Genomic DNA, 27,151 nt, shown 5'->3' on the forward strand with positions numbered 1-27,151 from the left:
TGATGGGTTTCCCTTTATAGGTGACCTTTTTCTCTCTAGCTGCCTTTAACACTCTTTCCTTGTCCTTGATCTTTGCCATTTTAATTATTATGTGTCTTGGTGTTGCCCTTCTTGGATCCTTTCTGTTGGGGGTTCTGTGTATTTCCGTGGTCTGTTTGATTACTTCCTCCCCCAGTGTGGGGAAGTTTTCAGCAATTATTTCTTCTAAGATACTTTCCATCTCTTTGCCTCTCTCTTCTTCTTCTGGGACCCCTATAACACGGATATTGCTCCTTTTAGATTGGTCACACAGTTCTCTTAATATTGTTTCATTCCTGGAGATCCTTTTGTCTCTCTCTATGTCAGCTTCTATGCGTTCCTGTTCTCTGATTTCAATTCCATCAATGGCCTCTTGCATTCTATCCATTCTGCTTATAAACCCTTCCAGAGTTTGTTTCATTTCTGCGATCTCCTTTCTGGCATCTGTGATCTCTTTCCGGACTTCATCCCATTTTTCTTGCGTATTTCTCTGCATCTCTGTCAGCGTGTTTATGATTCTTATTTTTAATTCTTTGTCAGGAAGACTGGTTAGGTCTGTTTCCTTCTCTGGTGGTGTCTCTGTGATCTTTGTCTGCCTGTAGCTTTGCCTTTTCATGGTGATAGGAATAGTCTGCAGAACTGGGACGAGTGACGGCTGGAAGGACTTCCTTTCTTGTTGGTTTGTGGCCCTCCTCTCCTGGGAGAACAGCGACCTCTAGTGGCTTGTGCTGCGCAGCTGCGCGCAGACAGGGCTTCTGCTTCCTCCCCGGCTGCTATGGAGTTAATCTCCGCTGTTGCTGTGGGCGTGGCCTGGCTCGGGCAGCTACTCCAAAATGGTGGAGTCGCGTTGGAGCAGGAGCTGCTGGGAGGCTATTTATCTCCGTAAGGGGCCTCCCTGCTCCCTGCAGTCCAGGGGTTTGGGTGCCCTGAGATCCCGGGTTCCCTACCTCTGGATTAAGTGGCCCGCCCTGCCCCTTTAAGACTTCCAAAAAGCACCCGCCAAAACAAAACAACGACCACAAAAAAAAACAAGAAAAAAAATTTTTTTAATTAAAAAAAAAAAAAATTTTTTTAATTAAAAAAAAAAGGTTGTCGTTCGTTTTTCTTTATTCTCCGGTGCCAGCCTCAGGCCTCTGCTCACCGGTCTTTCTGCCCTGTTTCCCTAATATTGGGGTCCCTGTCCCTTTAAGACTTCCAAAAAGCGCTCGCCAAAACAAAGCAGCAAAAAAGCAAAAAAAAAAAAATGGTCGCGCGCTTTTCTTATGTCCTCTGTCGCCCAGCCTCCAGTGCCTGCTCACTGTTCTTGCTGCCCTGTTTTCCCAGTATCGAGGGCCCTGCACTCTGGCCCGGATGGCTGGGGCTGGGTGCTCGGCAGCCCTGGGCTCCGTCTCCCTCCCGCTCTGCCTGCTCTTCTCCCGCCGGGAGCTGGGGGGAGGGGCGCTCGGCTCCCGCGGGGCCGGGGCTTGTATCTCACCCACTTCGCGAGGCGCTGGGTTCTCTCAGGTGCGGATGTGGTCTGGATATTGTCCTGTGTCCTCTGGTCTTTATTCTAGGAAGGGTTGTCTTTGTTATATTTTCATAGATATATGTTGTTTTGGGAGGAGATTTCCGCTGCTCTACTCACGCCGCCATCTTCCGCCCCCTCCTCACATATGATTTTTTAAAATATGAGTTAAAATATATTTGGAGACACATTTATGTCACAGGTATCATATCTGCAGCCATTTGTGTTTGCTACCCCTGCTTAACTATTAGATGATTATGTTCTTCTTCATATATGATTAGGATCCTAAAGCATCCCAAATATAATAACACTGAAGGGCATAAGCATGCAGATGATGTGAACTGTGCTTGACGATAGGAAAATAGGAGTGAGCTAAAGCTCTGAAATCCTATGTTTGCTGTGCAAATCTGTATAAATTTATCACTGAGAGGAGTAGAGCCAGCCAATCACTACACAGATCACTGGGAAGATCAAATCGGTCCAATGGACAGTGATATTTCCACGAATATAGCTGATATTAACATCCTGGTACTTCATTACACTGACAAAGAATGCAATGAGAACAGACAATGGTGCAAATTAATCTATTCTCTGACAGTCTGTAATGAGAATGGGATGTGGTTTAAAAAATTAAGCCATTCTTAGAACAATCTCAAGATTGCAATCTCATGGTCTCTCTCGGATGCTATATGCTCTGGTGATACATCATTGAAAAGTGTCAGTTTAACAAAGAATGTGTCTTAGCTCTTACTGGAATAGTAGAAGCATCTGCTTTATTTCACCACAGCCATGCCCATTAACAACAGTGAAGTAGAATCAATTGTGTTTTTCAGAATACACATATACACCATCAAAATTGAAAGAAAAAAAAACATTCTTGCAATTTTATCTTAGCCAAAACGTACAAACAAAATAGTATACTCTTTTGCTTTTTTAAAATATGAATTCCTAGATTTATTTTTATAAAACATAAGAGAGTGATAGGTTACTTTAGAAATTCTAAATCTAGCACCAATTTATCCAGTAGCAATGTATAGGTAATTAAGTTCACTTTGGAAAGCTGCATAGTCATCCTCTCCACAATGCCATGTGATAGTATGAGCTGGAACTGATGACAGACAAGGTTTATAGCCTTGTAATTTGCAGTAACTCAATCTTTCACTTTGGTAGTCACACTAAAAAAAACTCAAAAAGAACTAAGATTTCTGGCCACAACACTAAGAAAATATACAATGTTTTTGATATCTAGTTCTCTAGGTTCAGACTAAAAGGAACCAGTAAGACCCTATGATCTGAGATGATGATAATCGTAGCAATAGGAACAGCTACCACTTATTAAGAGCCAACAATATGCCAGATGCTCTATGTACACTATCTCTTTAATTCCAAAAGTAACCTGTGGTTTAGATTCTATTAGACCAAGATACATGCTCAGAATTGCATGCGAGTAAGGAATAGCCAAGACTTAAAATGCATGGTTGCTTGTCTCTAGAGCCCATTCTTTCCATGCTTGTCACTATTATACTGTGTCCTCACTGCTTCATCTTACATTTAAAGAAATTAATACTCACCGAGGCAAATTAACTTAATTTGGATCTCCCAGAGAGTTAAAAGCAAAGCCAGACTGGAAATGAAGTCTCCAGATTTCCTTGTTAAGGGCATTTCTTAATAGTCACACAGCTTCAGTTTATGGAAGCCACGTCCCCACATGTTTTGAACAAGAAAGAATGTTATGGACAAAATGTGTCACCAAATCTCAATTTACTCAATTACGTTGTAATTTTATATAAAACTCAACATTATATTCATTCTGCAACATTTCTTGATGACTAGGCATTATTGTCTGTCAAGATAATAAGCAAGATATTAATTGGCATTAATCCATTATCTTCATTCTTTTGTACAATAAATATTTACTGACTCCTATGTAACACAATGTATGTCATTTCCAGTGCTATCATATTTTGAATTCTCTCATTTATTGAGACATTCAGTACATATCAATTGAATGCCCATTAATTGTCAGTCACTGCACTAGGCCCAGGAAATACAATGGTGAAAACACAGGCCCAGACCTAAGGAGCTTTTGATCTATTTGCAGAGTCAAGCAAATGAGTTGGCAATTAAGTATAACATAATATATATAATATAATATAATACAGTGCATGCTGTCATAGTGCAGGTGGCTATAGGAATACCTAGGAAGTCCCAGAGACAGTTCATCTAACCTAAGACCTAAGTGATGGTACCTGAGGTGCAGGAAAAGAGGGTAGGGAAGAACATCCCAGGAAAAAGGAATCACATTTCAAAACTTATGACTGAGCCATAAAAAGCAGTGAAACAAATGCAGTAATTCATTTCTTTATTAATTATTCATCCATTTACCAAATTTTATTGAAAAACATTAACACTTCATTTTTTTCTTACTCTATTATCACTCTCATAGAATACACTTTCACATGAATAAATGAATGAAGGTTTTCATATGTTATATTGAATGCCTGTTACATAGTTCACTGGCCTCTTTAGGAACACTGACAGTCTCCACTCATACATTTTCTTTTCTTGTTAAGTATTGATAAACAAGGAAGACCTTGAATCCGCAAATTGATACCATGGTTATGTAGATCCTTGAGGGTGACTCACTAAACTGTGTTTAATTCCAGTCTTATTCAGGATAATAAGAGTGGGACACAGCTATGCACTAGAATTGTGCTGTCCAATATGTAAGCTACCAGACACATATGGCTATTTAACTTTAAATTTATATTAATTGAAGTTAAATAAAATTAAAAATTCAGTTTTTTGGTCATAGCAGCTACATTTTAAGTGCTTAATAGCTATATGCTACCATAGTGAACAGCACAGAAGAACATTTTCATCATTGCACAAAATTCTACTGTACAGTCTTCTAGAATCTAAATTACAAGCTTTACGAAACTATTGATAATTAATTTGGGACAGTGCTGAAGAAATGATAGGTGTTCAATACTTATTGGTATCTTTTCAATTTAGTCTTATTCTCTTTTAATAGCAAACTTTCAATTGTGAATATAGAAACCAATATCTATGTAAATCATTTAATGTGATTTAATAAAATTTTATGCAGCAATCAAGGTAAAATGTTGATGAGTGGGCTGACAGTCTCTTTCCTGCATCTGGAATACCAAAAGATCTCCCAGCTGTTAGTGTAGCATGACCACCTAGGCACGATGGACAAAGCAACCTCGAAGGTGACAGATTTCAATTCCACGACTCCTCGTGCTGCATTGCCCACTTTCTGGCAGAAGTGCTGATGAGTAGTGTCATGGCCAAGAGCGGGTAGAGCAAAAGCCAGAAGGAGATGCCAAGACCTTGTAGAATGTACTTTGAATAATGAAGAATTAAATATCATTCATCTTAAACTGATTTTCCAGACACAGTGCCAAGAAGCAAACAAGTAACTTCATGCACTTGATATCAGTCTAAAAGAGTTTTAATGGAGACATTAGGCTCCTGCATCTGAGTTTGACTCACTTTATGAACAGTTCCTCCCCACCCATTAGGGTCTGTATAATTAGTTTAAATGTGTTCACTGCACTGGTTTAGATGCTTACAGCTGCGCCAAATTAACAATATCCAAATGAATGGTCAGAAGGTGAAAAAGTGGAGTTAGAAAATCAATGATCATTAAACGTCGACTTATTTGCTTATTTCTTTACCTCATTCCAAAAAGTATTTAAAATAGCCAAGAGTAGCCAATGCAAGAAACCTAACATGCCTATTTTTGTGACACAAAAAACACAGTTTACAAGTCATGTTAAGTTTGCTAAATATGTTTTGACCAGTCTTTTATTTTTTTGTTTGCTCAGTGTCACCAAATATAACTACTTGATAGTGGCTAGAAATGGCTCACAAATATGACAGTGCAAATATTCTACAAAGGGCATTGAAAATAAAAGCAGAAATGGAATCCTGACTTTGCCCCCAATCTTGAACCGCTGTACAATTGGAAGAGCTGTTGAAAGAAAATATTAAAACACCAGTTGGGCAAGGGACATGAACTTAAGATCTTAACTACAAATAACTAATAAATATTTGGGAAAATAATAAGCCTCACTTATCAAAGGACAAAATGTAAACAATTACAAATGATCTGGTATATTTACCTCTCATGTTAGCAAAATCTTTTATAAAAGAGAAAACCTAATTCTGGTGCAGGCATAATGAAAATCCTCTCACACACTTGCTTTGAGAGTATAAATTTAGTACAACTGTTAGGAAAACAGTTTATCAGTATCTATCAAAAGTCTTTAAAGAAGTTATGCCCTTTGACATATTAATCTCACCCCTCAAAATACCGTAAGTAAGTAATCTGGGAAATCAAGAAATTCATGAGGGAAAAGATATTCTTTGAAGTGTTTATACCCAAATTTGAACAACTTAAATTTGAGGATTGATTAAGTAAATCACACTAAATGCAGAGTCATTAAAAATATGTCAACATGGAGTTTCAATAACATCAGAAAATTCTCATGTTTAATTTAGGGAAAAAAGTATTACATAATTATATATTGAACATGAGCTCAAGAGTATAAAGAATATATAAGAAAGACTGATAATTTTTAACAACTATTCCCTCTGAATATATTCAGGATTTTATTCTAATTCTCTTGATTTTTTAAAATTCTACAAAGAACAAGTATAAATTTTACATTTGAGAAACTAGGTAGTAATTCTGACTGATCCATAAAGCAAAGTGTTAAGTTACATTGCATACGCTTTCACTCACTCTTATGGAAGTAGAGTATATAAACAGAATATTTTTGGAGTAAATTTTGGTGGAAGAGAGGTATTGGTTGTGGGTCATATCTCAAAAGTCATTAAGATATAGACAAATTCTTATTATCACAATCTAGAAGGTAGGAAGCAGCAATGTTCTGGAACTTTGTCCTCCACTGGTGCAGAACAATTTTTCTTTGGAATAAAAAAAGCTTCATTTGTTGTTTATAAAGTATTTTCAGTGTGAAATGGCTGAAGAGAGCATGGAATCTGGAACAAGAAGTTACACCAACTACTACTTTTATTTAAATCTTTTGTGAATTAAAAGCTAGTTATATATACACACACAACACAAACACAAATAACAGTAATGCCTACCTTACATGTTTGTTAGTAGGATTGAAAGAGCTTATATATGTATCTACTGTGATGACTGATACAAAATGGATTTTACAAAAGCAGTTATGATCTTGGTTTCCAAGGGCATGTGGAAATCACTGGTTGAAGGACAGAAAAATATTTAGCAACTAGAAATTTTCAATGAAGTCCCAATATCACAACACAGTATTGGGGAGTTTGAGATGAACAATATTCAGAAATCCAAGCCAGCATGCAACACAAGGGAGCTGAATAAATGAGTGGAATTAGCTAAAATGATGAATTTGAAGTATCTAACAAAGTTTAGCAAATTATCACAACCTTATAAATACTAAAAATTAAAATCCCAACATTCTTGTAACCAGTAATAGGATTTAAGCTTTAAAAAGTCCTTTGTTCTGCCCAAGTGATCCAGGTGATTTAATAAGTGCATAGTCCAGTGGCTCATGTCTTACCACATCTTTCGTTTGGGGTTTATGACATTGTATGGTCTGGCCCAATCTGCTTTTCAATCTTTACTTCCTATACTTCTTATTGCATCATATGCGTACCCTACACTTTAGACACACACACTGAACAACTTGATATTTGTGTGCTCATTTGTATCTTCCTTTTCTCCTGTGTAAATTCCCTCTGCTCACTGTTGACTGTACAACTGAATGAATGCACAATTATAAAGTTATAGTATCAAATCATCCAATATTTTAATTAAAAAAACACCATAGAGCTCTCTTGGAAGCTCTGCTGATGTTGCACAGACTGATTTTTGATGACTTTTTGCTGTCTGTTCATATGTTTCTTGAAATAAATATGTGAATTTCAAAGCTGACATGACCATTTGGTTTGCAGCGGCTGCCGCAGCAGACATGGCTTACCACCATATCAGACCTCCCATTGGCTATTCCATTCCCAAGCCCATATCTTCTCTGCTGATGCGAGGGTGGAATGCATGTCCTGAAGTGAGTACTTTTTATTTCCTCTTAGAAAATGTGTTATGGTCAAAATCTGTCACAAATAGTATAACTCCAAAGTCTCCTTTCAGTGTATATTTTAAGACTGTCAAGACAGGAAGACTGATTTGCCTTCTGCTCTTTAGTCTCTAATTGCCTCAAGAAGTCTGAGTAACTCATATTTCTTTGCTGTTGCTCTCTGATTTTGAAATGTTTCTCACAACTGATTAGTAAAAGAGAGACCAAGATATGACAGATGATTCAGAGTCTCATCTCAGCTGCAATTTTATTAACTACGTTTGAACCACACTTAGTCATTTTCTAAAGAAAGAAGTTTGGAATGAGATGAATTTGTGTTAGCTTTTCACCGTGAGGCCGACCTTCAGGCAAAAGCCCCATAGTAAGTGGTCTTTAGCAGCTCTGGCTCATGCGGGAGGCTGAGACCTGGTCCGAGCTCTTCTCTCATCACTGGCTGTGTGGGAAAGTGGTCAAGAGTGTATTTTTAGAGTCCAAATAGAGGGATTGATGTTATGGAAGGAATAAGTAAACTAGAATATGGAAACAATGAAAAGGACATTTTTAAATAAGATCATAGATCTAAGAGAGTAAAGGGCAATGGTCATTAATCCCAGAATGAAACCCCAGACCATCTGTCTGCAGGAAAAGACTCTTCTTAACTACACTGAACAGACTGATGTATGCATTGTTCTCAGAGATTGACAAAGGAGATTCCCCAACTTCTCTCCTGGTAACAGTTTAATACAGTGTCTAAGAATCCCCTGCAAGTATATTTTGTTGTTTATTGAAATCCTTGTGTTTTGACATCAGCCCACATTGATTCTTTTGCTGTGAGGGGGAAGAATTAGTTCATACTCTTTACACTGGAGATCCTCATGCATTAAGATATTATGGTCCTTATTTGTCCAGTCCAAACCATTCTAATTCTTGTTGTCTTTTTCTTATGTACAACCTTGTTCCTGATCCTTCTCTTCAACAAGCAGCAGATAAAGTGAGGCTGTTATCATCTCAGCAAGTATCTCACCAAAGGAGAAATAGAATAAGCCCCAGTCCAGATGTTTGCAAAGAGAAAGCAAGTTTCCCATTCTTTTTCTAAAGGCAAAACCCAGACCAAGTCATTACCCATCCCACAGGTGTACAGAAACTCTTCTGAATTAAAATGAAGATGATTATGGGATATGGATTGAATATCTCAAAAGCACTAACCTCTTCTCCTGAGCACTCAATCAAGATTATATATTTATTTGTCTAGAATCCTCCCTCACTATCTGAATGTTATTTCCATGAAAGCAAAGACTTGTTTGTTCATTTTGTTCTGTTTGCTGCTGTAACCCCAGCAGCTTGGACCATACCTAGTAGATGCTCAAAAATATTCATCGAGTAAATAAATGAGTACCACTATTGCTTATTACTATCCCCCTCATCTGAATTTTAATATCCAGAAAATTTTGTCTTTACAATTACATGACTTAAAATAACTTAAGAAAAACTCCCCTTGAGCCCCTGAACCTCAGGTATATTTTCTAGGAATATATGTACTGAACACTTAATCCAGAATTCCCTTGCCTGAATGGGTGTGAGCTGTTCCAAAGCATACATAACAATCAAGGGAATCCCTTTTGCCTTTATTAACTGATTCTTTATGATTAAAGATAAGAGACATATGAGAGTTTTAATTTGGAGACAAAACAGTTCATTGGAAGCTTCTAAAAGCATTTTTTTGGGTGGTTGAATAGATACCACAAGTTGAATAGGTTGGGAAATCAGAAAAAGAACCAGAATAGGTGCATTTAAATTAAAATAATAATAATAATAATAATAATAATAATAATAATAATAAATACTAAGAGGACCGAAACTTGAGTGCTTAGTGGAAAAGTTTTATTGCTAATGAGTGAAGCCTATCAGCACAGGGTCTGGGCTCTGCGGATGAGGTTTACAGAGGAGGATGAGGAGAGGGCATAGCAGGAAGCCAGGTCTCCAGCTGACTGGCTGTATCTGGGCTTGTCTATCAGGCGGGCTCTGGCTTGGCTTCCACGCCTATCTCAGCAGTAGGAAGTCAAGCTGCTTCTGTCTGTGACAGGCCTGTGTTATCATGGCCCAGGAAGGTCTTCACCACGCCAGTAGGATGAATGGTGAGGAACAGGAAAACAATGGGGTAGTGTTCATTCCTTCCTTCAGTGATTACTTTTTAAGTCTGTATTATGTACAGCCTCAGGAATACATACTGAGGATTCAATGGAGATGTGCTCTCAAGAGAGCCTAAGGCCTTAATGGTTATATAGAGATTAATTGAATAAACACTTTAATGATTTTATAGTTTTAAGCCAAGATAAAGGAAAACAAGATTAAATGAGAATGCATACTAAAGGAATACTAGCAAGTAGGGTACATAGGTATAGTGTAGGTTAAGAAAGTCTCCCTGGAAGAAGTTGATACTTGAGCTGAGATCATGAGCATAAACAGGAGTTTGCTGAATGAATGGGTTGGTGAGAGAGAAAACCAGTCCAAGCAAAGAGAACAGGTGCAAATTCATTGAGAAAGGACCTACGGAGACACTTATTGGAAGACTGTCATCACTGAGGGGTTAAATCTGTATACCAGGCATCATTTGAAATAAGTTTATCTTTAGATCTAAGAAATTAACATCATGTTATCACAGTCATTACCAGTTCTTAGGTTATCAACCTGACTCCTCATTCTTTCATGTCTGCCTTTGCCTCAACCCTTGCTTTTGAAGTATGTTATTGTCTCCTGTGTGTGTCTTCTTAGTCAAGACCCATAAAGACAGAACATAATCAAGGCCCATAACGATAGAAGAGGACCATGAGAACACCGTCCTGTTTGACATGAGAAATGCTTGTTGGAAAACAGTGGGAGGTGGAAAAAGTCGTGATAGTTGGATGAGATCAGATTTTGGAAAGCTTTGGAAACCAGAATAGGGAATTTGGACATAAAGTTCTAGGTAATTATAGTTTTGTCTGTAAAGCAGGGAAGAAATATGGTAAAAGTAATTTTTGTTGGAAAATTCATCAGAATGTGGTATGAAAAGATTTATTAGCCTACTCAAATACTATATGTAGTTCCTATGGTGAAGCAGGTACTCAGTTATCTTCTAGTGAGCACTGGGATAGCTACATGTTGTTTCTTAATGTGTGGGCTGCACAGTACATGCTCCTGATTACCCAGAATAGTAATTAAAATGGAGACGCTAGGGCCCTATTCTAAGTCTACTGAATCAAAATCTCTAGGATGGAGCCTGAGACTTTACATTTTAACAAGCACCCCAGGTGATTTGTGCCCAATAATGACAGAGAACCAGTGGGCTGAAACCAGCGGGCTGAAGCAAGAGACACTGAAGTCAGAGCATCCAGCTGGACTGCTACTGCAATAATCCAGTTGATTACAACACAGACCAGAGTGGTTACCATGGGGATTCAGCAGCAAGGGTAAACTTGAGAACTACTTCAAAGGAAACATAACATCATAAGGAGATGAAAGACAGGATTTAGGAAATGGAAAAGAGGAAAGAGTCCAGGACACCTGTCATCTCAGCTAGTGACCAGAGTACTCGTTAGGCCCTTAGATAGCAGAGATATTGTTGACAGTGAGAGAAGAACAAAGCTAAGGGCTCTGTGGCAAGGGGAAGGTGACTAAAAAAAAAAAATTGGAGAATGAAAAAGAAAAATAGCTACCAAGAGATATAACCTGGACTACAAAACTGAGGGAACTGCCAGTTGGAATAAAGCTATTGTGCAAGAAGTTGGCACAGATGTTCTTCTCACCTTAAAGGTGCGTAACCAAATGAAGTGGGATAAGAGGACGCAGACAGATGGCACAGGAGTTAAGCACAAGCAGAGAGGCTGAACAAAAATAGAGGAGAGAGGAGTTGGAGTTAAAATCAAGAACATTTGAACCCAGGGAGAAAAAGAAGAGAGGGAATAAGGTTAGGGACTTTCAAAAATAAGAAGTTACATCATTGCTAGCAATTCTGAATACTAAAGAAAACAGAAGTGGGGCATGTAAGCAATATTTACATTATTCTAATAGTCTTTTCAGCTTTATAATATTGCCAAATGTAGATATAAAAATATAGAAACTTAGGTATAGGGATAGGGGAAGAGAAAGTTGCCTTTGTGACATTTTTCCCTCTAGGAAATTTGAAATATTTTAATATTCTATAGCATGAAAAATGCTTTCAACATTTTACTGGAATATCAATAATAAAATTGTTTGTGTATACCTCTGTCTTTCAAATAAGAATGGCTTTGAGTGAGAGATGCTTATTCTACTATTGCTTTTAAACCTAATATTTGTAAGGATGTTTAATTCCTGTGCACAAAGAGGAGCATTCGACCATACAGTAGTGGCATGCTAAACTCAAGAGATCAAACCTTGAAAGCTTGCAAGCTAATGGGTTATTTAGTTTCCAAAATCTTAAGTTAGTAACAATTGGCAATAAAGCTCATTAAAATTCCTTTTGTTCAGGATCCATTGTGTTGATCTTGAGGCCTCATTTGTTCTGAAATGATCGAAGCTGAGATCTCCACCTAGTGGATTTATAGGATTTTACAGATTTTACAGAAATGGCCTACCATGCCTGCAAATCTTTAGTTTTTTTCTCTTAAAGAAATAACAGGTTTTAGAAACTTCTACTTAAGATCTAGGATAATTGTCAACAGAACAGCTACAAATGGTTAAAATATACCAATATGCATATCAGCTAGACTACAGTTAACAAACTCAATTTTTATTTTCATACCATAATTAGGAAAACAGATCAGACACAAATATGAATATATAATCATCTGTGTAGAAAGCAATATTGTAATACCACTAATTGAGATGTGTATAGTAATTTCCATAAAATAAACATCAAGTATAAACCGCTCAAGTACTTTTTTCTTATTTAATCTTTCATTTGCTTAAGGCTTTTTTTTTCACTATTTGCTTTCTATTCTAGGACTAGGCAAAACTTTTCTTTCTCATTTTCCCATTCCTTAAGAAGCAAACTCAATTACCTGTGTCAAACATAACTTGTGGCTCCATCTTCAATTTTTGCCTTATGTTCAACCTTGCACTTTGTCTCATTGATAACGAAGAGTTACTGAGGATTTTTCCTCAAAAATAATGCATTTGAAATGCATGCAGACTAGGAGGTGTTTGTGTGTCTTTTTGAAGAAAGCTATAGTAGAAAATGATTCTTATTTCAGTTATTTTCTTCACTTTGTTCTGCCTCTAACGGTGATGTATTAGCATAATCAGCAGATGGTAGATACAGTTCAGGTTTTGGAGCAGAGTTTTCAACTTCATTTATTCTTCTAGGAATCGGTAACCTCATTTTCTGCCTTAAAACTTCTGTCTTTTAAGTGTGGAAAGAGGGCAAGTGCTTCCTGTGTCCTCACTGTCATTGTATCTTCTTTATATGCACTGTTATCTTCATCTGGCTGAATATTTTGTACTTCTTCCAAATCATGCATATTACTATTAAGTTTGAGATTTACGTCACTATGAGGTAGTCTATTTTCAATATCACAGGAACTTGAGATACTCAAATCCTTAGCTGTAATAATCCCCTCAACAGACCTAGAATCATGTAACATCTGTGTTTCGCTTTTTCCATTTTCCCAAGTTTGCTGCTTTTCTTTCGTGGAGCTTTTTAAGGTCATCTGTGTGGTCCTAATTAACACGTTAGAATTTGCCCTGCTTTCATCAAGCATTTTTTTCTCTTCTTTCCCTCCCATTTTTATTTCTTGTGCTTCAGTACCAACATCTCTGGGCAATGCATTTGTGCTGTCAATTCCTTTTCCACCACTGTTAGCTAGTTGCCAAATGGCGGGAGTACTAAAAGAAGGGCTGGTATCCTTGGGAAGTTCTATTCTATTTTGGTATGGAATAGAATTTGTCTTCCTAAGTGTTAGGTTGCCCTTGGGTTGTGTCTGGGGAATGAGAGAGCAATCATAAGTTTCTCCTTCAGGAAGTTTTTTTCCTACATCCTTTCCTTCGTCCATAATACAACTTTCTACAATTTGATGTGATATTTTGGGTTTTGTCATTGATGTTCTTTCTTTGATTCCAAGTTGTTCATGACTTGACTCTTGCTCTACATGTTGTAAAATTTGATTTTGATCTAAAGTACATTCCTTGTATGTGTCAGTCTTATGAACATCTACAGGCTGTGTTTGATTTCCCAGGGACACAGAAAACTGGTTTAGCTCACTGGTCTTTGATTGGTCCTGCTCCATGTGCACACTGGGCTCTGATGCCCCTTGGTTAGTAGCCCCCCTGGAATAGCAGGGTGTTAAAACATCACTTCCTATATTTTCCCAAGTAATGGGTAAATAACTAGGAACTTCCCATGTGAGATGAGCTGCACCTTTCATTTGCTCAACTGAGAATTGAGAGGCTGAGTACTTGTGTTCAGCTATGAGGGGAGTGGCCTGAGGCGATGTTGATGGGTTTCCATCAGGAATGTGACCAGCAGGGTGACAGTTTCCTTCCATAGAGCTCTGAGTGGCTGCAGGTAGGTTGGCAGCACTGAACAGAGGAGACTTGCGAGTGGTCTTTTGGTAATACAGGGTCTGCTTTGGGGCATATTTGAGATGTAACCTCTTTGAATTGAGTCTGACATAATTGTTACTTTCTGGCTGTCGGAGAAAATCTGCAGAGGACACAAGGTTTATTTTGGCTTCTTTCTCAGGAGCTTTGGATAATTTATTAGGTGGTAACAATACTTGTCTGCATTTCTTTGGCATTTCTGGAAAAGATTTTTCTGGATGGACTCTGACTTTCCTAAAAGGGTGCAAATTTAATTTTATCCTTGAATTTTGTCCTTTACTTTTCCCTTTGAGGTAAGATTGATTGGCTCTCCTCTTTTTCAGAAGTTGTGGATCAGTAAGCCATTTTCCTCTCATTCTCTCCCGAAGATTACTGCATTTCTTGAGATCCAAGCTGGTCAGTTGATTACTTTGATTTTTCTTCTGTTTCAAATGGGTTGATGTTTTGGATGACATCACCAACCTATTTTGTTCTACTAAATGAGGACTATGAAAGCTAACCCTCTTAGGGAAATACATTTCCTTGATTTTTGTTGATAATCCTGCTAACTCCCTGTTGTCCTCATGCATAAGGAATTTTTTTATTGCACTGTTAATTTGAATTTGCTCTTTCTTGGACTTTGAATGTGCTGGACAATTTGGCTTTTCTTTCACATAATCTTGAAATTGATCACAGGGCACATATTTACAGATAAGAGAATTGTTTGGCTGAAAATACCTAGGCCTGCTCTCTTTTAACAGACTGCAAGGATCATCATATTTTGATCTATGTTTTTGTAAGATCTTTTGTACATAGTGTTCCTCAGGCTCACAAGACTTGGATGATGAGCCTGTAATAAAATGCCTCTGCCTGTGAGGTTGTAAGCCATTGTCTTCTTTTTCTATTGGAGGCTGCCATGATTCATTTGTTAAACGCTTTCCAAGACTTTCTCTTGCCAAAGCTGAAACGGATATTGCATATCTTCTATGAAATGTGTCACTGCTGATATCTGCTGAACAATAAATGCAGGAATTTAGCACTCAGCAGTGTTTTATTGCCCCAACAAACAGATGCTTAAAACCTTATAAAAGGTATAAAAAAGACTCATCTGATTATGGCAATTCTTAAAATTTCCTAATTTTTTGCTAAATTCCAGAAAGGACATTTGGCAGTTTGGTGTGTTTGCAATAACACTCTTTATGACCACATCTTTATCAGTTGTGATGCTAACTTAAAAATTGTGGAATTATAAATTAAAAAATTCATAGGTGTAAATATTTAGATTACTGATTGATTAGGTTAACTTTAAATATGAATAATATCAATTTTTTTTCAAATGAACATAGTAATGATTTTTTCACATTTATTTCCCACTTGTAACTAAATATTAAGAAGGACATGATATAATAATGAGTAGTGTTCAGGTTTCAAGCAGAGAATGGCCTCAACAGCAAAAGAGAAATATTTGTGATACTATTGGCTCCAGCAAAACAGAGACCATATCTGTTTTACTTCCTTTCACTTAATACAGTATTTATTAAATATTTATTAAATGAATAAGTATTTTGGAATTTGCCTGGTCTATGTTACAGGAGTCTCTGTCTGGGACTTTTAAGTGGTACATGTTAATAAATTATTAATGATATATATTAATAATACTAATGACAAAAATACTAGTAATATTTACCATCAGCTGATCATATACAAAGAGCTAGGCATTGTGCTAAATATTGTACATTCATTAGTCATTTAATATTCACAAGAGACCTGATCTACTGGACAAGTCCTAATATGCTACCACTTTCACATATGAAGAAAAAAACTTAGTTTGAATGCTTTCCCCTAGTCACATGTCAGCTAAACGATATGGACAGAACTTCACCCAGGTCTGTCTGACATGAAACCCCATCCTCTTAACCACAATGCATATTAAGTTTAAAATTACACCTTATTAGTGCACTTTCTCTTGTTTTGGGAAATTGTTTGTTTTATCTAAAAGAAGAAAGAAGTATTTCTGTTCAGTGCTAGAAAGGAAGTGGTGAACTAAACCACAGACTAGTATCAAATTCTAATCTGAGATCTGCCTTCAACTTTCTAGGTGACCTTGGAGAACCCAGTTACTTGCTAGGTTTCAGGGCATTAGACTAGATAGGAACTTTGTATGGGTATAAAATTATTCTAAGGAAAGACTTTTTAGACTTTATCAGATTCTAAGAGAAATCTGCGACTGTGACTCAAAGATAAGTAGTAAGAACTATTGGACTAGATCATCTCTAAAGTCTCCTCTACCCCAGGTATACTATGATTCTATGTTTCTAAGAAGGAATAATCAGAGAGATACTGCCTCTCACTGACTTCTGTTCTAAAGCAGATATACCTCGTTATTTTCTCCTCAAATACCTATCCTCTTCAGCTCCAGTAGTATGCCTAGCATGTAGCAGAATTTCAACTCTTTCTTAAAAGTAATTGTGTTGGTTTGATAAACCAGTGTTCTCTGTGTGAAACAAGGGACTGGTTTTTAAGTGGGTAAGAGACCATATTCCCTTTAGGAGTTGCCCACAAAGGAGTGAAGGTGGTAGACAAACCTAAAATGAAACATCTGCCTAAGGTATGATGCTATGGAAAAGCTAAGTGCTTATTTCTTTATCAACTAAAACCAGTCTGATCTGTTTTCTATGGAAGATGTTTCTCTCTTTGGCCATTCCTCACTTGGGTCAAATCATCAGTCCCTAGAAACTGGTAAGAACTTTAGTCTGGGGAATAGAATGAAATAAATTTACATCTTGCTTTATACCACATGTGAAATAGAAAGAAGTTTCATTCCTTCCTAAATGTCCCCAAATCCATCCTTGGGCCAGATCTCTAAGGTAAAAATTTCCTGGTGCAGTACCTCTGTCATTCATATTCTGATAGAAAGCTCTGCTTGTTGTAAATCAGTTCAAACAAATGACAGGAATCTCTTTACAGGGCAGCTGTCAAAGTTTTCACCTTACTATTCAGGAAGAAAAAAGAAGACATTTAATTCATTGCCTCCACCTAAATATTGACATCACCCATGTACAGTGGGCAGATGTCACGCCAGATTCACCTGGCTCCCTACATGGGACAATGAATTAAGTCCTGACTTTCCCTGGACTAGGAAGTTATCATCCCTGACAGCTCAGCAAGCAAAATATGTGTCTTGATATCATTTCTGAAATGAATCACTAGCTTAGAAGGCCCATTCTTCTACATGTCATGCTCTGGGAAGGTTACTTACTGCAGAATTGGCATTAGAGCTCAAAGGATGTTGGAATAGAAGCTGATATTCAACCTCCCATAAGTCTTAACAGCATTTTGTTATTTAAAAGACTTACTTTTAAAAAATTGGTAGGTGTTGGGTCACAAAGATGTACTCTCATCTCCCAAGAGTGGGGAGTGTCCATCTACACTTCACCCCAAACACACACACACACACACACACACACACACACACAATATGGCCAGTATCTGTAGAAGAGGACTGGACTGTTACTACAGTGATTTTTATGGCATTTCCCTGCTGAGAAAATTAAGGAGACTACCTCCTTCAGAGGGATTTGAACAGAGGGGGATTTTCTAAAACAAGACAACTCACCTCCTGCTCTTGTTACACACTGCTGCAGAATTTGAGGTTGGACTTCCCCAGGCTTGAGATTCCTTAGCTTTTCAACTCTCTTTGGACAGGATCTTGTAAGTAAGTCTGTTTCATTAAAAGATGACATATTCTTAGGCAGTTCTGAGCATTGTGACTGCAACAAACTGCCGCAAGAACAGAAGAAAGTGCCATCTGCCCCACGGTCTTTCCCATTCAGGTTTCTAAATGATCCATCCAGGCCTGTGGACTCAGAGGCCAGTGTTGCTTGATGGCTGTTTTCCTGTAATAGTGGCATTTCCTTTCTGGATCCCATGATGGACATGACCTTTATCTCATTTTCCTGAGTTAAGTGGCAGTTACAGTGTCCCTTAGCGTGGTGATTTTTTGCATCATGAACACACAGGGATTCATCGAAGGTTCTGCAACAAAGGTTTTCTGATGTGTGTTTGTTTGTTTTGCCGTGTTGGAGTCTCCAGTTAAGTATAACTAAGCCTAGGCAAGTGAGAACAATAACTCCTGTGACAAATAGAGAGACCAGTAAAAGATAACATCGTGGGAAGAAACATGTAAATCACCAAATGTGAAATCCACAAGTATCAAGGCTAATGCTTAAAGGGCATCAGAATGGGTGGGAGGTCTACCACTATGTGGAAAAATTTCAGTCCAGACAGAGGCCATTTAATTGAAATCATTCTGTTTTCTAATTTGAATTTTTCCTTGTGTGTATCCATTAAAAATTATAAAAAATAATACCATCTGGAATGTCATTGGCAGGAAAAAGGGTTTTCTCCTGATCTGAAATTCATTCAAGATAAAATACTTCCTATATTAAAATTATTTTTCTGCCTATGGGAAACCAACTCTCCTATATCTTAATTCCATAGTCAATAAAAATGGACCACAGGTAGTATACACCCTGAAATCCTCACATTCCATAACCTCCTCCCCAAAAAAGAAAGAAATTATTCTACATGCTGTTGCCATATTTTAATCAGCCCTAAAGATTCATACCCTACCTCAGAATATGTCATTAACTACCTACTAGCATAAAGGCCAAATTCCTTGGCATTTAAGTCTCAATGCAATCTGTCCATAACTGCCCTTCCTAGCCTAATTTTTCATTATTTCCCACACTTAAACACTACATTTCAAACTCTTGGCCTTAAAATATACTTCTGAGCCTTTGTGTGTGCTCTTAGTGGTGCTTATACCACTTCTATCTGCTTATCTGAATTTTACTTATGCACTAAAATCTGAATCAATACCTCTAAATTTCTTGGTACTTTTGCTGTTTTTTCCATCTTGCAAAGATCATTCCCTTTTATGAACTCCCATGATAAAATGATTGACATCTAATCTCAGACTGCCTGGTACTGTCATTTCATGTTCTAGGTAGGCATATAGTTTATCCTCTGAATAAATTTGTGAAGGGGAGTGTTTCTCAGACTCAAGGCCAGAGTCTAACCTGTTTCAACTCCACCATTACCCATCTTGACAAATGGCATCTTCAAGCACCTCCTAGATTTGTTCAAACCCAATTCTCTAAGTTACATCCTAACTCCTTTTCTGTCACAGTGATTTCCTTTTTTCTCAGCACTTAAAACAGAATAAAATTATTGTGTTCCGTTATTCTCTTGCTTGTTCACTTTCTTCCCCTGCTAAGATCAAATGCTCTGAAGAAATGGATATTTTCAGTCTTTTTTGACATTGTATCTCCAGGGCCCATAGCTCTGGCACTGACACCCCAGAAGTATTTATTGTATATTCTTAAATACACCAAAAGAATTATGTTTATACATTCTGATAATGGAAATCTCTGCATGGTGGAATCTTACAAATCCCCAAAATGGTGATCAGGAAGACATGGCCTCAGGACTAATTCAGTGAAGAGCTGTGTTCTAAGCCCAGCTCTGCCTATAGCTTGTTGTGTGACCTTGGGCAAGTCGATTTTCCTGGAGAACTCCGTTCCCTGACTCTGGAAAGGAGGACAGTGAATGAGATAGTTTGAGCATTCTAGAATCTGATTGCAACATACCCCCTGGTTCTATCTACTACTGACAACTTTAATGAAAATGTGATGATATTTTTTTAACTTGAAAGAAAAGGGAAGGCATCCGACATGGTTGTTGCATTTTGTCTGTTAAAAATAAAGATTAACCAAAATGAATAGCAGTTTCTTGTAAAATCCTCCACCCTTGTGTAGTACCATATCTTGAGGTCTTATATGCCCCATTTTAATTTATTTAACAATATGCTCTTAGACAGTGCTTTGACATATTGAGATAATTTAATCTCTATTAAAGACACATTTTTTTATAGTAGCAAAAATTAGATCAGAGTGTTTTTATTGTCAGATCCTAGAGTTTGGGTTATTCCAAACAAGGATTTTGGTTTTAAAATGCTAAAAATATATGAAAATTATAAAATTTTAGAAATATTCTGTATCTCTTACATGGAGTATGAAAACTCAGGATTTGCAGTTCTTTTCTGACACTTTCCTCAGTCAAGTTTTCTAATTTCTCTGAACCTTATTCATCTTCCTCCATCAAATGGGGATAATTAATACCATTCAGAGATTAAATGAGGTCATATATATATATATATGACAAGTTTAACACAGTTCTTCGGTACAGTAAGGTTCAATGAGTGGTCACTGTGGTTTATAGTTATGATTGCTGCTGCTGTTGTGTAGGCTTTATATTGCCCTAATTAGGCGGTAGAAGACTCAACTGACAGGAAAAACAAAATCCAAGGAACGAATTATTAAGAGAACACTTTGTATGGCTAATGCAGTTACTAAACCAAATAATAGAGGAAAGAAAGACCTAAATATTCTTAAACACATTCATGAGCCATTCAAATGAGAGTAGGCATAATCTGATTATAGGATAAAGTTTCTCCTCTAATTGTGTCTAAGGAGCAAGAAACCACTCACTCTCCTGCTGTTGATTCCTGAACTGTCTGTATCATATTACCACTCAGGTATGGTCAGTTTCTATTAGCGCAGAGAGCAAAAGCAGCAAATAAAGCTTGCAGACAGGCCGACCGTGCTATTAAGAAGATGGTTGAACTTTCATTGCCATGGGCATTGTTGCTATTTTTAAAAAGTGGTCTAACAATCTTTCTGAGTTGTAAAAACTGGGGGAAAAGAAAACGGTAAGTTCTCCTTGAAGTATTGGAAACGTTACAGCTTCATGAAAGCTTTCTCTTTTTATCCACCAGTTCACAGAATAGGAAGTGTCAAGATGTCACTGTTTGGTGCCAAATAACCACTTATTAGTTTAAAATTTGCTGAATATGATTATTTATATTCTTTGGAATTGTGATGATTTATCAATAGCCCAAGAAGGAAATGGAATCAGAGGCCCAATTATAGACTGTTGACTACATTTTTACTTCAGGACTAGAATCTTAATGGAATAAATTGATATCAAAAGTCAGAGCTTTTTTAAAAGAATAACTCTTAAAAACAGCATCTTTAACAATTTCTCAATGAAAGATAAAGTATTACAATAATGTCAGATACTATAACTTCACATGTATGTAATCATACTTATAATTTATCAGAATTTATCCATGCATAAAGTATCTATCATTTTGACAAAACCTTTGGAATCTTTTAGAATTTGTATCTATCTCTACACTAGCACATAGTTGTTAAATTAGCAAAATCTTTCCTGAAAATATATATAAAAGATATGTAGAAGACTCTGAAAATTACTCTTTTGTAATATTTCCAAAGTGATGCCTACAAAACACTAATTCAACAAAATCACCTGCCAAAATAAAAGGGTTAATGGTCAAGTCAGTTTGAGAAATGCTCCACATTTATCTTCCTCTTCCATATTCATAATGCTCATTAGAAAATGAAAGCCAGTGAGAAATGCTGCAGTAAAGAAGCCATTCTCACTTTGTTTAACCCAGCATTGCCCAAATCTATTTGAACTTCTCAACATATTGCTTACAAGTGCATCTGTGTGTGTTTTTATTGGAATATCTATTAGTTACACCTTAGAGCTAGTATTCTAAGAGGCACATTTAAGGAAAAGCTTTCTGCTGCCCTGTTGCTTTTGCTTTTATGGTAAATTATGTCTTAGAACATATAATTACTGACATGGTTATGCAGTTTTTAAAATAATTTCTCTTTCTGAGAGGATTTGAATTCACTTCCAGATGAATTTGATGACTGCTGGTGATAGTTCCATTGTCTAGACCTGATGCTGGTCTCCATCTATCCTGATTAAAAGGGTAACTGTTAGGAGTTTGAAATCTGATGTTCAATTAATTCACTGGCAACCTGCTATGGAATAATTATTAATAGCACATATTCATAATACATCAGTCCAGTCCTGAATGCCATTTGCAAACCTCTTGTCTTCCAGCTCTGGGGCACCCCCCGGTGCTACACACACACACACACACACACACACACACACACTTCTCATCCCCATGGTTACCCACAGATGCAAAGGATTTCACCATGCATTGCATGCATAGGGAGAAAACAGACATCAAGGTAGATAACTTAAAAATCTCATGCATACTTGGTCTTTGACTAATGACACTGAGCATCATTTTATATTATTCATCCACTGATATGTCATGATACCTGATGCATACTTTTAAAAAATATTTAACTACCTTAGAAAAAATAAAGGGTTGAATATTATCTTCTTCTTAGTCAGTTTGGGGAGCTATGGGAGAAGTTTATGAATGAGTTAGACAAATGGAAATCTTAGAAGAATTCAAAACCCTCAAACAGGAGGAAACCAAGGCACAGGGAGATTAAACAACTTGCCCAATGTCACATAGCAAGTTAGAAACAGAGCCAGGATTCAAACCCGCATAATCCAACTTCTAAGTGCAGAGCCCATGCACTCAATCACTGTGCTCTGCAACCACTATCCAGTAGGAATGCACGTGATCATCTAGTAGTATCTCCTCGGGCACTTGCTAAAGCCCACCCATTCTTACTATGCTCTAGAGAGGGACACAGATGGGAGTGCCTGGAGGTAAAGGATGCTGTCTTATCACTTTGTTATCCCTATTTCCTAGCATCTTAATGAATGCACCAGTACTCCTCAACAAATGGATGACTGATTAAATATAGATAGTATTCCCACATGACACACAAGAAAACAAATCTAAAAGCAAACTAGCTTACTCAGTGTCACAGTGCTGGTTATGCCATGACTAGAGCTCTTGAATTCTGGTCCAAGGCTCTTTCCACTGTGTTAGCTTTTCTGAAACAGGAAATTCTCGGAATCTGTGCCAGTCAGCCAATATCCTCCCACATCTACTGACAACCACTTCCTTCTACAAGCCCTGGCAAATTTCTCCAATTCCTGAGAAACACATCGTTTAATGTACTTCAAGAATATGGAGAAGAGATGGGCACACTTCTCACTGGCGTACCTGCGAAGCCAAGGACAGTCAGCAGGGCTACATCCTGCCTTGGGAGGAGGGGACTTCTGTCCTTTAGAACCAGAGTGAGGTTGGGAGCCTTGGAATTGCAGTTGGCCTCAGACAGCCTTAGCATATTCTTTGCTGTGGCCACAGCTGTAGTGGATGGCTGACAATTTAGGTCCTGGGCATTCCTTAGCGTGTGGGCAGAAGACTTAATGTACTCTCTTAAAAATCGGGCGAGGGGGTGAAGATCACATGTGCAGCTCCACTGGTTCTTATCTAAACTCAGAAGGATTAACTGCTTCAGTGGAGTAAACACATCTGGCATGTGGGCCAGCCTGTTTCGGGAAAGGTCCAGTTCCTCTAGTTGAGGCAGGGGCCGAAAGGCATCTTTTCCAACATAGGAAATAAAATTGTTAGATAAATCCAGATGTCTGAGACTGTGGAGATTTGTGCCCGCAAAAGAACTGTCTGTCAGATTAGTTATCTGATTGCCGTCCAGCTGGAGACGGGTCAGGCCCCTGGAGTTTCGGAACCAGGACCCCCGCAGCGTGCGGAGGGCGTTGTGGCTCAGCACGAGCACCTGCAGACTCCGAAGCTCGCTGAAGGTGTGGTCGGTGAGCCCAGCGCTGGATATTTGGTTGTGCTCCAGCAGCAACGTACGCAACTGAGAAAGACCATGAAGGGCATCTTCCCGAACATCCTGGATGCCGTTTCTGCTCAAAGAGAGCAGGGCCAAATTAAACAAGAGAGACAGGTTTGTGCTCTCTATAGAGGAGAGGTATCCATCAGTAATTATCAAAACCCTCGTGGTCACAGGGGCTGCTGTGGGAAGAGAAGCACATACTAGAAACAAGATACACACAAGTGGGAGGGGAGTACAGGGGTGAGCAAAGATAATCAATACCCTCTGAGCAATCTTATCACCTGGATAGGAACAATAAACAAGGTGAAAACGATTCTCTGACTTCTCAGTTTAAGAGGAAGCTGGCTCTTTATCAGAATGATGGATTTTTATCTTCTTTGTTACTATGACATGTTTATTGAAAAACATAAACCCATCTGTTCCTTTAGATTCAAACTTAATTCATTGTTTGGGATTACCGTTGTTGATGTTTTTTCGAAGGTGGCTTTTCAGACTGCCTGTGTGTGAGGCTGTGTACTGACCTGTCTAGCCCTGCTGGCACAAAACAGATTCACACAAGAGCCAAGCCTGTGTCTGAGCCTCCTAACCAGAGTTCCACTAGCAATGTATATTTATGCTGTGAAGTCAGTCATTTTTTTCTCTCAAACATAAAGAGGTGGGTTGGGGAGCAGGTAGTGAGAAGGAGGGTTGGTTTCTGTTTTTTAGCTCCAGGCTAAAAACTGGCAACTTGATAAGGATCTATATTCTCTCCAGACAACCCAAGGATCTGTCAGTGGGGTTCTCATTATAGTCTGGGCCATCTTGGCCTCCTCTCTGATATCTGTCCCCTCCAATGAGGTCCATCATGTGATGACAGGTGGTACTCAGGGTTTCCAACTGTTAAATCCCTTCCCCATCATCACCTCAGAGCTGTCACTGCTCTGTCATTAGAAATCAAAGCATTTTAACTCGATGAAGATGTATTATAATCAGGAATTATTGTAACACATCTTTATCATGCTAAAATTGTTTTGACTGCAAATGACAGTGTCATAAGGATGGAAGAGTCCATTGTCCCTGGGAGGTCTGCAGGTGATATTAGAACAATCAACCGTGGGGGAAGCAAATCACAATTCCCTCATGAAATTCAGACTACATCACTGAAACAAAGAGATTAAAAAAATGTAAAATACAAAGGATTTTCACAGTGCCTTCTTTTGGAAGAATTACTTCAGTCTCTGCAGCACAAGCAAGCTTAAGTCATGCTAATATTTTTTTCAGTATTTATTACTGATTATTTGAATTTTCAGTATTTATTACTGATTATTTCAATTTTATTAATTCTGACCAGTTTGGCATTTTGTTCCTCTCATCATTGTTTTTGATATGGTAGGTTGAGGGAGCTTTGTTTTTATGGATCACCAGTCCTCTAGAGATTTGTTGACTGAGTGAGCAGGCTACTATAGCTGCCAGTTACTTCTGTCTAGGACTAGAAAGAAGCTCCACTCACAAGTCATCCGTTTACTTCTCTGTGTTTATGAACTGCAACTTCACAAATGTGGTATTCTGTAAATGAGAAGGAAGTTATAGAGGTACAGGACATAGGCAAGCAATACTTGTTTCTTACAGATATCAGCTATCTGATTAGAAAACAAAATGTAGTGAAGTCCGGAAATCCATTTGGGAGGGTATTGCTTTCAGTACTGGTTGAAAACAGTGTACAACCACTTAGCCTCGAAACTCTCTTTCCTATCAGAGATGACAAGAACATCTACTTCTTAATTCTCAGAGAGTCATAGGATTTTAGAAATGAAAGAAATCACCTTCCTATACTCCATCTTAACTTAGACTTGTTTCTAAAAGTTTTCCGTTGCTGGAGCTTATAGCTTGTTTATATTTTCTTCTTGGATATCAGGATGTAAATCACATTCTCCTCAAATTTGTTAATAAGGTGTCTTATTAAATTGTTGACTTAAGCAAGCAATATGTAATGAATACAGGCGGTGTATCTTGTTAGCATTTCTACAGCTCATTTACCACCAATAAAAAAAGACTAGACTTCCAAAATTAGATGCACTTTGATAATAATCTGTTTTGCTGGTACATCACTTAATCTTACTAATGCTGAACAATTGCAGTTCAGGTTTCTGATTCATTGATATTTCTCCCAGCCAGTGATAGGGTTCAAATCTGCACAAGGTGTGAACAAAAATATAATTAAAATGATCTATTTTTTATCTTATATAAAGAAGTGTGTAGCTGCATAAAGTGGTGGTATTCCTTTATAATAGCAAAATATCTCAACTACCTCTAAAGGTTTTAAAATAGTTTTGGCTGAGACCATCAGGAACAGGAAACTAAAACAATGTTAACAGTCTTTAGTCACTAGGAAAGGCTTGCTCTTTAAAAGTATACCTCTTTCAGGCTGAGCCCAGAGAACAGTCAGTACAATGAAAGGCTAGACAACACATTTGCCAGGTACACTGACCACTGCTTTTTAGCATTATTGGCTTTATTACCTATTATATAGGTGAGCTGTTGACAAAGGGTCGCATCTTCAGCACACACTGCACACGATGCAGGACATGCTGCCACCAACCGCAGCATGATGGTGAAGAGCATGAGCCATCCACCTGAAAGGCAAGTAGAAGGCAATGCACATCATACTGGTGGCACTTACTATGCATGATTTCACTGTATTCAGCTCATGAGGCATTTGGGGGATTTCTGCTTTTTAATGAACATCTTGGGTTCTCGCAATGTGTTAGATGATTGGCTAGAATCCTTAACATGTATAGAGTTTAACCCCAACTGTTAAAGCATTTGACCATAAATTAGAGAGCTCACATTCAGGACACACCCATTAATATACATTATTAAAACACTAAGTTACTTTGTAAAAATCTTACAGTTTATTGATCTTTTGCACATACATTATCTTATTTAATTCTAATTCTGCCACTTAGTTTGAGGCTGAGAAAACTGAAGCTCAGAGTGGTTAATAAACTATACAGAGTCACATGGCTACTAAGTATTCAACCTCAAGTATTTTAAGGCAGTCCAGTGTTCTTTCTACTATGCAGCTTCTAACTTTAGGCACTGAATCTTACATAATTTCATCTGAATTATTCCTATGGATTTAGATGCGACACATAGAGAAAGAGTATGAAGGAGCATTAAGATCACAAGCTCTACCTAACTTTGAATTCAGCTCTGCTATTTACTGACTATATTACCTTAGATTATTACATTTTCTTATTTTTGCCTTTTCATTTAAAATAGAAATAATAATAAGTGCCTATACTGAAGAATATTGCAAAGGTTAAATGAAATGCTTA

General features: G+C 37.7%; 2 protein-coding genes across 3 annotated transcripts in view; one reads left to right on the top strand and one right to left on the bottom strand.

Moving 5' to 3' along the window:
- Window positions 1-27,151, top strand: part of TNNI3K (TNNI3 interacting kinase) — a 336,780-nt gene that overhangs the window by 254,549 nt on the left and 55,080 nt on the right. For both annotated transcript variants that reach the window (XM_036890223.2, XM_036890222.2), the window contains one exon: window positions 7,511-7,620. In XM_036890223.2, the coding sequence (XP_036746118.2) occupies window positions 7,511-7,620 (110 nt within the window). The remainder of the gene's footprint in view (window positions 1-7,510; window positions 7,621-27,151) is intronic.
- Window positions 12,858-26,420, bottom strand: LRRC53 (leucine rich repeat containing 53). Its single transcript, XM_036890221.2, has 4 exons — window positions 26,333-26,420; window positions 23,198-24,013; window positions 17,783-18,298; window positions 12,858-15,175 (listed from the first exon to the last, which is right to left on the bottom strand). Exons 1-4 carry the CDS (start codon window positions 26,418-26,420, stop codon window positions 12,951-12,953), a joined length of 3,645 nt encoding a protein of 1,214 aa, XP_036746116.2. The 3' UTR covers window positions 12,858-12,950.

Source organism: Manis pentadactyla, chromosome 4, assembly GCF_030020395.1.
Source record: "Manis pentadactyla isolate mManPen7 chromosome 4, mManPen7.hap1, whole genome shotgun sequence".
NCBI classification, from domain to species: domain Eukaryota; kingdom Metazoa; phylum Chordata; class Mammalia; order Pholidota; family Manidae; genus Manis; species Manis pentadactyla.

Excerpts from the sequence above, each read along its gene's own strand:
- LRRC53 (XM_036890221.2), bottom strand. The coding sequence starts at position 26,420 with ATGCTGCGGTTGGTGGCAGCATGTCCTGCATCGTGTGCAGTGTGTGCT. Across the intron at positions 24,014-26,332 it reads ACAGCTCACCTATATAATAG|CAGCCCCTGTGACCACGAGG; the intron begins GTAATAAAGCCA and ends CTCTTCCCACAG. Across the intron at positions 15,176-17,782 it reads GTGTGTAACAAGAGCAGGAG|ATATCAGCAGTGACACATTT; the intron begins GTGAGTTGTCTT and ends ATTGTTCAGCAG.